This window comes from Rhinolophus sinicus, chromosome 17 (genome assembly GCF_057876585.1).
Source record: "Rhinolophus sinicus isolate RSI-liver-muscle chromosome 17, RSI-T2T, whole genome shotgun sequence".
Classification (NCBI taxonomy): Eukaryota; Metazoa; Chordata; class Mammalia; order Chiroptera; family Rhinolophidae; genus Rhinolophus; species Rhinolophus sinicus.
Window position 1 is genome coordinate 6753518 of NC_142517.1, and position 13472 is coordinate 6766989.

Below are 13472 nucleotides of genomic sequence, written 5' to 3' on the forward strand. Positions count from 1 at the left end.
AAAACCCTTTTTGAATTGTCTTTACCAAGGCAACAAAACACAGTAAGTTTCATCTTTCTTAAGCATCTCCAGCTGTATAAACTGCCTTATTTTCTTGTCAATTTCCATGTTATATGAAAATAAGGAGACGAATCTAACACATTTGGGGTCATATTTAGTGTGACTTAAAAAAACAAGCAATATGAAAAATTCACTTTCAAGAGCCTTGGGTGGTAAGCACCCAAAAGTGATAAGCAACCGCCCTCTAAAACAGCTTAAACCTAAGCTAACAAGGAGAGGCCATATGTCTGTCCGTGAGAAAGTAACGGGCAAAACATGTGAACAGGTCAATGACAGAAAAACCAGTGCTTCTGAACAGAGCTGCAACCAAAAGTCACAAAGGCAGAAACTGGAGTACAGGTGTTGATGTTCAAGAGCTGCTTCGTACACGGGCAGCTTTAAGTGTTTGTACTACAGTGGGCAGCAGAGGCAAGTTTTATTGAGACCAAGAAGGCCACCTAGTTCTTAATCTGTATTACCAGAATTCAGAGTAAATAGAGAACTAAGGACAGTCACAACTGGAGGAGTGCTTGAAAACAATTCTTTAAGACTGCCAGCAAGAGAAGAAACCAACACCATACCCAGAAGCTCAGTTTCCTAAATTGAGGAAGGAGCGAGCTTCTAAAAAGAAAACCGAGAACACACAACAGACTAAGTATACTTGTTCATATGCTCCATAACATCCACTAAAACAGCAGTAAAGACCCACAAAAATAGTATCAATTAATTAAAACTGGATGGAGCCATACAAGTGAAGCAAAGATTCTGACAGACTTCTTCAAGACAAAAGGTCAACGGGATTATACCAATAATCACAGGAATGTCAGAAAGACCCAGAGCTGAAAGCTGGCAGCAGGACCCACAGCAGAGTGGCAGGTGCCATTCTGGGTGGAAAAGGGAAACGGGGGTAGAGGAGAGGCAGCAGCTGGCTGCATTACTACTGAACGAGCATCTGCGGCAGCGCCTGGCCTCTCCCAACCACCGCGGAGAATCGGGCGCAGTCAGAGGAGCCCAGCTGCTCAGTGATGCAGTCGCCCCCAGGCTAAGGCCAAAGAAATGCCCTGGGAACTCACCTGCCTGCTTAGGAAGGGCACCCTGGAGCCTCTCAACCTGGCAATGAAGGCCGAGAACCTTCACAGGGCTCCGATTCAAACGCCCTGAACCGAGCGAGGCCTGTCAGTCTAATGTCTCAACACAAACCAACTCTGTCCTGAGGCCTCGCATTTGGGGATAAAAGCTGATAATGGCAGAGAAGTTCAGGTTCTTGATGTAGGAACAGGGTTCACAGGTATTTATTATTAAAATACTGTAAAAGAGGGTCACACAAAGACCAAAGGTGACAACTGTCATAACCAATTACTCTGCAGTTGAGATTTTTTTTAATTTTTTCCTAGTGCAAGTTGAATGCACATCACACAACTCAATCATATTTTTAAATCACCAGAACACTGCACTAGGCCTCCACCCCAGTGTTAACATTTCTCCTATGAATGGAACAGACTTACTGGCATAGCGTTACATCTTCCTCTCTATCGGTCCTAATACACTATGTGTTTTTCCAGTAATTTTCTGTTTTCAATTTTCAAAACAACCTCAACACAAGAGCATGCAATTCAATTATAGTTAAGGAAAGGTGTGTAAGTGTATATACTTACTTACAATGTAAAATAATTGTCTGGTGGGTAAAGGTGGTGAGGCAAGAAGAAATACAAACGGTACTAAAGCCCTCACTTCATATCCTGGGAAATCAAGAGAAACTGTCTAAAACTGATGGGTCAAGAAAGAGAGGTTTAAATCAATTTTGCAAAATTTTAATAATAACCAATAGAAAAACTTTTATAAAGGAATAGAAATTGGCAGGAAGAGAGGTAGCTTAGAGAGCTATTTGATTGCATCTTTCTGGGAGGACAGTCATTAGTTTTTTAAATAATAAAACAGAGCTATACACACATTACGGTATTTAAAGTGATAAAAGTAACTAAATGAAGAATTTAAAACTGAAGATTAAAAGTGTTTTACCACTAAGGTATGAGAATGAGGAAACGGAAACTGACATTTCATTTTTTACTTCCAAAATGGATTAAATTTTATTAACATACGCGTGAAAATGGAGTAATTCATGCTTAATATAGAAGCAAAGTACAAATCTAAATTTAACTGTCAGTTGGGCATAGCCTGAAAAATACTACTACTGGTAAGAAGAAAAAAGACTAGTTGTAACTAGTAGTTTATGGAAACGCAAGCATTCAACAATTTTTTTTGCTTTTTTGCATTAACAAAATAAATACTGACATTTTCAAGTGTCTGCTTTTGAGTACTTGATTCCATGTAGTGTATTTTGTGGATGATACACTAAATAAAATGTAAAAATGGAAGTAAACCTATTTGTGTTTCTCTCTAATGTTACCTGTAACACAGATCCATTTAATAATATTGATCTCTACATTATTTGAAAAGACTAGCATGAAGGATATACAGCCTTCAATCAAACTAAAGAGGGACCACTAGGTAGCCTGATGTCAACTATCGAAGGAAAAGAGAGAAAAAGCACTTAGAAAGAAGTAATCTTAAGTTGCACTTTTGGAGGAGTTGACCTACACTATGCAAACCTTAAGCAATAACAGCTTTTTATTACATATCAGCTTTCTTCGTTTGGTGAAACCCAAACAAAGAAATGTATTCAAAAAGATTTTTAACCAATGGCCAAATCTACCCATTCTCTAAAACTACAAAAAAACCAAACTCCATCAAATTATTCCTAGAACCAAAACAAATATTTTATTTCACTTGAATCTACAATTCAAATCACTGTCGATAATACACATTCTTCACAACTCATATTTGCTTGTTTAAGAACACATGTTCCTTTTTAAAGCTGTAATTACTTCCACAGACTTTCCAGAAAAGCTAATATAGATAAGCTTATTGTATCTTATCAAAACCAAGGAGTAAATTATTTATGAAGCCCTTGGGATTCCCCTTAAGAGAGGAAATATATACACAAAATAAAGATCACCATCAACAGACTGTTATGGGTTTATTTTCATTTGCCCAACAAATATTTGAGAATTGATTATGTTCCGGGCATTAGACTAATAAATAAGACCTAGTCCCTCTACACAAAAACTTAAAAGCTCTTGTATAAAATGATACAATGAACAAAACTAAAACAGAAATGCAAGCTAGAAAATGTATCAGCAGTAAGTAACAGAGCAGGAACAGATTGGTTAAGAGTCCGGATTCACGCTCCTGGGCTTGCATCCTAGCTCCATTCCTAACTACCATGTTTCCCCGAAAATAAGACCTAACCGGAAAATAAGCCCTAGCATGGTATTTCAGGAGGACATCCCCTGAACATAAGCCCTAAGGCATCTTTTGGAGCAAAGCTTAATGTAATACCCGTCTTATTTTCGGGAAAACACGGCAGCTGTGACCTGGGGCCGGCTACCTTATCTCTCTGGCTGGGTTAATCATCGTACACATCTCAGAGAATCAAGAGAAAAAGAGTTAATAAATATAAATCACTTAGAGTAGTTCTTGGTATGTTGTAAGAGTTCAGTAAGAAACTCTTAAAAAAAAAAAAAGAAAGAAACTCTTATAAATTAACAAGAAATAACAAACCTAAGAGAAATATCAGCAAAGAATATTGAAAGGATGTTCACAGAACATATGAATAACAAACATGAAAAAACATAGTCAACCTCACTAATATTCAAACAAGTGCATATGTTTTGTCTATCAAATTGGAAAACATTTTTAAATACACAGGATTATAGAGTATGGGAAAATTCTGATGTATAAGTGCTGGCAGAATCATCAACTGTACTTTAAAAAGGTATCTGAAAATGTATTATCAAAAGTCTGAAAAATACACATGTCCTCTAATTCAACAATTCCAACTTCTAGGAATTGGACCCAAGGCAATAAATCAAAGATGAACACAAAGACAGCCACAGCAATGTTCACTTAAACATTATTTATGAACTAATTAGCAACAATGGGGAGTAGGTTAAATAACATCGGATTTGTAGAATACTAATTAGACATTTAAATGATGTTATAAAAGAATATTAATGATAAAGAAATGTTTAAATTTTAAGACTAGAAAAAGTCTTACATGACCCCAGTTTTGTTTCTTAAATACTGTCTGAAGGAGTCACATGCACAAAACAACAAGCAATATATACATTAAAAAACTGCAATGATACTATGATTGTTAGGATTACTGGTGCTTTTTGTGTTCTTCTTTACAGAAGTTCTATCTGAACTTGAATTATTTTTAATTAAAAACATAAACTGGACTGTGGTGATGATATCTGCACAACTGTATATAAATTCACTAAAAACTCAAACTTATTCATAAAATGCATAAATTTTGATATGTAAATTGTTTCAAGGAATATTTATACACATACACATGCACGTACGTTATTAAAAAGGTGAAGAGGAGAAAAAAGTCCCTGCCCTCAAAGAGAGAAAACAATTACAAACATGTTTTATTTACTGAGGAAGTGGGAGAGCTTGAACATTTCAGATATCTTTCAATAATAAATTTGCATCACTAACGAAGTATTTTTCTACTATATTCATGCAAGAATGGATGTTATAATCATTTGAAGTACATCTATATGAAAGCCAAAATGTTAACTTTTCAGCTAACTCGGTTCCTAGAAAACTCTTTACCTTTGTCTCATTCTTCCCTATCTACCCTGCTTGTACATCCTTTCTGAATAATTCCAGTAAGTAGAAAAATCAGCGTAATTCCAATGCCTGACAAACAAAACAGTCCAATACAAATTTCAAATTATGTAAATTACATATGAATTTGAATTGACTATTTAAGTCTAATAATACAGGCAAAACAACTAAAATTTGAGACATTAATGTGTAATTTCAGAAGACATGCCAAATTCTCAAAAACACGGGACATTTAAGAAAATGCAAGCCCAAATATGCATAAATAATATGATAAAACTGGGAGGGAAAATAACGAATAAAAATGGAGCACACCTACTGGGCACATGCTACATACGTACTCTGCACTACACGTATAATGAGCAGCATTACTATGCTTCTCATTCCCCATAGGAAGAAACTGAGGTTTGGAGCTTTGTATTTTAGTCTCATGGTGACCTCAAATCCCTCCTATTTTCCTTCCTTTTCATTATGTGTCTAAGAAGGGTGAAGGAGTATGACCTACTGCCTCCCCTCCAAGGGAACGTCACTGATATTTAATGAGTAACTTTCCCCCTCCCTGCCCTCTTCTCCTCTGATTTGAAGTAATGTATCTTTTACTCCCTGTAAATAACTATGAATCAGCAAACTTATTCCACTTTTTTAATTTGCATTTTCATTTCAAGGAATATAGCCATTACATATCACACTCACTCACACCCATCATTTAGTTTAAGTTCTACAAGTATCTGATTAACCTTCCTCTTATATCAACACCACTGCAATCTCTTTGGTTGCCAAAGTTTATTCTCTAGTAGTCCCCAAATTTATACTCGTGTTCGTAACATTTTGCCTGCCGTCTTTATACTGTAGCCAGTTTAGGAGGACATGAAACTTCTGGCTCTCATTTATTCTCCTTGAGTATATTAGATGTTACCACATTGCTTCTGGCATAAAGCCCCGCTAGATCAAAATCAAATACATTAATCTAATATTCTTCACCTTGATAATTACTTGGGTTCTTTGCCTTGATACCCCAAGAATTTTCTTTAAGTTCAGTAATTTTTAAAGAGTATGTCTACATGTTGGTCATTTCTGGACCAACTTATCCACATATACAGTATGCCCTTTCCAAATGTAATGGCAGTTTTTATTTTTAATTTCAGGAAATTTACTTGAGTTATAATTATTAATATTTATTAAGTTTCATTGCTTTGGTTCTTCTTCAAGATACTCTCATTATTTGTATGATAAAACTTCTTTGCCTGTTTTGAGTAACTGTCACTTTCTCTAGAATGCTTCTTTATTTTTCTTTAATTGTTTTTCGTTTGAAATTTTTTCTCCCATTCATCTTGTTTCACTGAAGAAATTTTCTACTTTTTTTTTACTCTCGCGTCCCTTCTAGTTTAGGCTTCATTTTTTTAATGATTTTTTTAAATTTTATTTCTCTTTCCTGAATTATCACCACATTTCTAAGATTTTTCTGATTTATATCTATGATGCTCTTTCTTATATCATTTTCTAAATTTCTTCGGGTCTGTTTTGAAACACTAGGTTACAGTTTTCATTTGTTTTATGGGCAGTTCTTTCTGGCATGCTGTCGTTGTCTGCAGGAATATTATTCTGCTCCTTATTCCCTATTTCTTTGCAAAATTCTATCCGAAGTTGACTGTGATCCTTGTCTGTTGCTCATTTTCATGTAAAATAAAAAACTTGCAGGAAACTGGAGCAGCTTTTCTGGCTTCAGTAAGAGTCCTCTTCTGTTTTCATGAAGTATAATGAAATATATAGTCTCCCGAGTGACATCTCCTGTGCTTTCACCTTCCCCCACTTCATCTGAACTTTTCTCCTTTGCCCCCACTGTCTCCATCCTGCTTCATGTGGATTCTATTTCCACAGCGTCTCCTGAGTGTGGGGACTTGCCCAGGGGTTAGTTTTGAAAATGCATAGGGACAAGAAAACTCAACTCCACAGAACTCACTGTGGGCCCCTGGATCCTGGGAACTCAAAACCATCTTTTACGTTCGGTTGCTGCTCTCAAACTTGCTTGCCACTTTCCAGGGAGTCTTTGTTGACTATCTGGGGGTCTTCCTGTTCTCAGGTCCATCTGACAGATACCCTACTGCTCCCTTCTGTACAAATGTTGATACCACACAGGTCTTGCAGTTATTGGAGCTTTGTCTCGACCTATTTGTATTACAGAGTTTGTGGGGATAATGTTCGCCTAGCTTTGTAGGTGTTAGGGAGTTTTCAGTTCTGCTGTCCCAGTTACTCTGTTTTTAGGAAAAACTGTGGAGATCCAAAACTATACCCTGCTGTCGTCTTCCCCAAACTCAAACATTCTTTGGGGGTTACATTTAGTAAGTATCCTTAAAATCTAAACTAATGAATATGAATGTATTTGCTTTCACCTGGGTTTTGAATAAAGGTGCTAGGTCTAAGATATTCAACTTTCCAAAGTCGCTAACCTCAGGTTTCCCATCATCTTTTCTATAACTATCATATGCTCTCTTATATGCTATATACATGATACAAACATTACTAATTGCTTCCACTTAGAAATCAGAAACTTAAATCATCTGAAACATAAAAAAAGACAATGGAAAATAATGAGGGGCTCTTACAGCCATTTGAAGAAATTTATTAAAGCAGACATTCCGATTTTTAGGAAATTTGTAGGATAGCAAAAATTGTTTTATGCAAGTATTTTCCATGTCCCAGGAACCCTGCTAGATAGACAGAGAACATACAAATAGGATAAGCCATAGCCCTCTGACCTTGAGAATCAGACTAGTTGAGACAAAAAACCAGTAAGCAAACGTGTGCAAATGTCATAAAAGCATTAAATAAAAACTGTTTGCTAGAAAGAAATAATTCTGGGAGAAGAATATCTACCAAACTACTATTAGGTCTGTCACTCACTTTACGCATTTCTGAAGCACTTGAACTTTTTCTTCCACTGAGCAAACTTTATCACTTTTATATTTCCTAAAATAGAAGATTCTTCTTTTTGCCAGTTGAATTAGAGATTTCTTTTTAACATTTACATTCAATGCCCACAAACATATATTAAAAGATATACATTCATGTAATGCTAATGAGTATTAACTGATACGTAGTAACAAATAGCTTTCTGAATACTATGTTTCCCCGAAAATAAGACCTATCTGGACAATCAGCTCTAATGCGTCCTTTGGAGCAAAAATTAATATAAGACCTGGTATTATATTATATGTTATGTTATATTATATTGTAGACTGGGTCTTATATTAAATTATATTAAATTATATAAGACCCGGTCTTATAATAAAATAAGACCGGGTCTTTTATTAATTTTTGCTCCAAAAGACACATTAGAGCTGATTATCCGGCTAGGTCTTATTTTTGGGAAAACACGGTAGTTTTATCAGGGGCCTTAAGATTTTTTGCAATCCTATGACCCAATACTTAAACTCCTAGGAATCAACTACAAAAAAATACTTTATTATACAACCAAACATTTATGCACAGATGTTAGTACTTTCAAAAAGAGAAAAGAAAAAAAAAAAATGTCTAATAAGAGCTATCTAAAAAACGTCTAATAAGAGCTATCTATCTAAATGTCTAATAAGAGCTATCTAACTTAATGATCAATTGCATGAAATGATCATACAATGAAATAGTCTCAAATCAGTACACTTTAAAATAAATTTGTAATGTAATTCACCCTCAGAAACAGTTAATAGTTCTGAATGCTCTGGATTTGCTCCAAGTTCAAACTGACAACAGACCACTACAATTAGTTAAGTTTCTGATGGATGACACTGGGAAATGTTTATGATATAACGGTAGGCAATTAAAAAGAAAAAACATATATATAATATTAAAAAGATCCTACCCAAGCACACCAACCTGAATGGATATTCAGGATGACCTCAATTAATCAAAACTGGCATCAAAACCAAAATTGGAAGGCAATGTGCCATAGTACAGTGGACAGAACTTGAAAAATGTTTCCTTATACTTATCCATATTTTTATAAATTTCAAATTTTTTCAGTGATTGTGGTTTACTTAATAAACAGGGAGAAAAAGTAAAAATCTTAGAACAAAAATAAATCCACTGAATTTACCATTCACAAAAAAAAGAAAGAAAAAAAATTCACTGAATTATTAAGAGCAAAATCAGATAGCTTGGGGCTAAGACATAAAGAGAGGGCTAAAGGAGGGAAAACACACACAGAAAAAGACCAGACACACAGGACCATGTGAAGAATAGTTTCAAAAGGAGGCAAATTGTCACTATGTGGCAAAATATGAAAATGTACAAACCCTCTGATTCCCCCAATACACCCTGTATATAAATGGGATTAAGTAATTTGGTTTTTTATTAAATTTACAGATCTGATTTCTAATTGTTCTGTAATACACCATACTCCTGTGATCACCGAAGTATGCAAACTTTGTCCTACAAAACTCACATTTTAAAGCGAGTTAGAGAATTTAAAATTAAAAACTGCCACTCAAATGGTTTTAAGCAGTTCAAGTCATATATATAAGCTACAAGACAACAACATGAAAAAATCAGCACAATTTAAAATAAATTTCTAAGACTACTCATCCTCAAAGTCACAGTTCTGTATGTTCTAGAAGTATTTTAAGTTTTAAAGTCACTAACTTATCAGTATTGTTAAAAAAAAATTCAGTTGTTAAAGAAGCCCATGTCAACAACAACAACAACAAAAATAGTCCCAACGGTTTTATCCAACAGCTTTCTCAAATAACGTTCCACTGGATGTTAATGGGTATAAATAAAAGAGAGGGGAGGTCCTTTTACAAACTAAATTTTAAATGTGCAAGAGCCTTTGTATTAATGTGCACAGTAACCTCTGAGGCAGTGCATTTTCCAAATTTAATCTCAGAAGCACATAATTCTACATCCCAAATAAACTGAATTTAGTTACCTCTTAATTCAAAGGGTTAAAGAGTGGCTCCCTAGGTTCCCGGGATGATGGTGAGTAGACTGCTGTCACATCACTAACATGAATAAACGGGAGAGGAGGGGGTGAGTGCAGGACACACATCCAGGAGGCAGGGACATGAGTCTGGCTCAAGAGAGAAGAGCTGGACACAAACGTAGATTCTGACCACATGGGTATATACCAAGGGGTGTTAGGTAAAGCTGGTACGGTGAACGCTATTAACCAAGGTGTTTTCTTTTTACTCTAGATGCCTTTAATCCACTAGATAGTCTTAAAAATGTATCATAAACATCTACTGCATCATTTGTTGACATATCTGCCCCGTCTCTGAAATGTGCCTTGATTCCAAGGCACAGCGGGGCAGAGTACTGTTACAGTACCGGGGACAAAGCAAATGCCAGCCAAATAAATGTTTCGTCCCAAATGATCTTTCTTCCCCCAAATATCCAATTTTACCTCCTTTATATTCTAATTATACATTACAATATGCAGAAAGACCCTCAACTTAAGCAAGCGTAGGAACACCTATACACACAGGTACTAGAGCTACATCGAAGTCTGGCTCTGGCTCGGAGTTCAGTAAAAACCTGTTACTAAGCTGCGGCTTTTGAAAGAGCAACCAGTCAGTGCCTGTGTCAACGTCCTCCTCGCACCCCTGAACCTGCACCTCGTCAATGAAATGGTAGGAGTGAGGCATCAGCACAGCTAACTGACATCAAGTCAGCGCCCGGGGAAAACAGAAATTCTATTTCAAGTGTGCATAGGAATTCTAGAAATAACTCTCCCTGGGAAAATGCCTGTGAGCCTTCACGTGGTTCCTTCTACTGGCTTCAGCAGGATGAATGTGCGCGTGGGAATACAAGAGCCACCTGCCACACTCGTTAATGGTGGTCATGAAGCTGTTATTCTATGCTCAAAAACAATTAACTTCAAACGGTTAAAAGGGAAGTACATCAATAGCTAATACATATATTAGAGGGCCAGACCTTCCTTCTTGGATTTTTTCCTTTATAAGCCAATAAACATTGAAAATATTTAAGGACCACAAAGCTGAGTAAGAGAGACTGGATTCTGTCACATAGCTAATCTTTGTGGACGTTTTCGTATTCTACCATTCATAAAATTTACCAGAAACTTTTATAACCTGTATTGACTCTTTAGATATTTCATTTCATCCATGAGCCTTTCAAGAGAGAGGGTTTTCTGGAAACTCATGTCTCGTGAAGATAAACTAGAACTAAAATAGCAACTTAATCCTCCAAATGTTTAATATTTATGCAGAAATCCACGAGCCACCCAAACACGACTCCGCTCCTCTGCTGAGCTCCGCTGAAAGGGGGCGCCCACCTGGCAGAGCCTGTGTGCCCAGTGCTCAGGGAGCAGCCCCGACCTGACAGGGCTGAGAAACTGTTCCTGACCCGGGAGGTCACGCCTACAAAATCTGACAACAAATCTTCATAAGATTCTAAAATCCATTCTGTAAATATTCCCACTTCTCGATGATGGTAATACTCAGCCTCAGTATGGTGTTGATTTGAGCAGCCCCCCAGCCAGACTGTGCACGTGGTGTCTGTCCCTCCAATACGTGTGCGTACACCTGAGAGCCGGGTGATGGAGACGATTGGTCAATCACCTTTTACTTATAAAAGAATTCCCATCATAATCTGTGTCCCTCAGAAATGTTAAATATCATTTCGTCTATAATATGCAAATATATTCAAGTACATTTCTTCATACAAAATGATACACCAGAGGAATTTTTTAAATCCCACTCTAAAGTAAAAAAAAAAAAAAGGGAATTTTTTTTACTTTAGAAAACGAAAATCACCAAAAACCAAAACCAAAATCACCAAAACAAAAACCAAAAACCCACTCTAAAGTAAAAAAAATGGGAATTCCTTTTACTTTAGAAAACAAAAATCACCAAAAACAAAAACCAAAACCAAAATCACCAAAAACAAAAACCAAAAACCAAAAAAATGGGAATTTTTTTTACTTTAGAAAATGAAAATCACCAAAAACAAAAACCAATCACAACAACTTTAACAGCTACACCAATAATGCAATTAAATCTATCTAAGATTTATGTAGTTACTTCTTTTCCAATAAAAGACCACATTTTCAAACGGTTTATAAATATAATCAAGTAAGACCATCTCTGACAAAGTCTCCAAATATAAGCCACTTGGGTCAACAAAAGGCCACATCACCTGAAACTAATAAAAAGTTAAATTTAATTTAATTTTTAAAATGCCTCATAATTAGGTTTATTTAAGATACAAGTTTAAAAGTCAGTAACACTTTATCCATTATCTACACTATATTTTCAAGAGTTTGAACACAGCCATACATGGATTAGCCTCCATTTTTTTATGTGAGTTAAGATCACCTAAATGAATTATAAAGCAATCAAAAATATTCTTTCCAAAATGCCTTCATACTGCTTCTCCTGCATAAATATAAATGACAAAATGATGAAAGGGAAGGAGGGAGGGAAGAAAGAAAAAAGATTAAGAATGGAGGAAGGGATGGATGGAGGGAGGTTTAACAAGAAAAGAAAAAGCAAAACCACAGACAGTATTTTTTACAGGAATCATACATATAGGTGTAATATCCTTAGTTTAATTGTCAGTCTTTTTTCTGATACACTACTATCGCCTACTCCCTATGCCTTTGAAAAGATTTGCTCTATTCTAACAGGGATCTAACGGAAACATTCAACCATAAAAGTAAATATTTCATTGATTTTTAACAGAAATACTTCAATTTTCACCAAAGTATTAGCCAACCATCCACTTTTGAAAAGGTCAAGTGCTAGCGATTATAAGCTGTATTTGTATTCATACCACTTAAAGTCACTGATTATCAAAGTGATTCCCAAAGTCAAGTTTAATAAATATGCCAACTATCTTTGCATTTACTGATCTAAATAATTCTCCCCACTAAAGTTATCAGAAAGCTCCCCCATTCAAAAATATACCACACCAGCTCCCACATTCTTTCAGACAACCATAGTTTTACTGTATTTTAAAACTTGAGTCACCTGTATGCATCGTCTTCTTTCAAGTCTCATATCATCCTGATGGGGTGGGGGAAGGGAGGGAAGATTCCAGCAGCAAAACTATAACACTGTGTGAAGAAAAACAGATTATGATAAGAAATACGGATGCAAGACAATTACCCCTAATTGAGGAACATCTAATGTAACTACAATCCCCAAAACAGAGAAAAAATTAATGCAAATTCATTATTAACATTTAAGCTTACTTGAAAATAATTTTCATTAACGAAAATCAATTAGATATAAAATATAAAGTATTCAATTGTCAGGAAGAAAAACATTTTAAAATCTATCTATTATCAATGAAAATTTCTCGCATTTCTAGGTATGAAATTAAACAGTCACTATTCCACTATTCTATATGGGGGGGAAGGGGGAGGTCTACATTTTGTAATCTCCATCAATTCCCAAATCAGTACGAATGTGAATTCACTTTTCATCACGGCTTACTAGCAGAGGTAATCAGAGGTCATGCAAGTTACTTTACAGGAAAGATAACATATCAATCTACCAATATGACTTGTAAATGAAGTTCTCACACTGCTCACAACTGCTCCCCTAAGCCCACAGCCCTCTTTTGCTCTCCGAATGGCTTCTCTTACTTTACTGTAATTCTTTTACTGTACTTCCTACTTACTGCTTCCAATGATAATTTCATAATTGACCAGCAAATTCCATAAGGACCAATGGGAAAGCAAAAGCAAACTCATTGTTATCAACTGAGAGCAAATAATAGCA

The 13472-nt window shown here is 35.7% G+C and overlaps 1 protein-coding gene across 7 annotated transcripts in view; it reads right to left on the minus strand.

Moving 5' to 3' along the window:
- DYRK1A (dual specificity tyrosine phosphorylation regulated kinase 1A) overlaps window positions 1-13472 on the minus strand; it is a 139975-nt gene that overhangs the window by 76216 nt on the left and 50287 nt on the right. For 6 of the 7 annotated variants that reach the window (XM_019730317.3, XM_019730315.3, XM_074325423.2 and 3 more), the window contains exon 2: window positions 12717-12802. The exons of the other annotated variant lie outside the window; for it this stretch is intronic. In XM_019730317.3, coding sequence (XP_019585876.2) covers window positions 12717-12726 — 10 coding nt within the window. In that variant the 5' untranslated portion in view covers window positions 12727-12802. The remainder of the gene's footprint in view (window positions 1-12716; window positions 12803-13472) is intronic. 7 annotated transcript variants of the gene reach the window in all.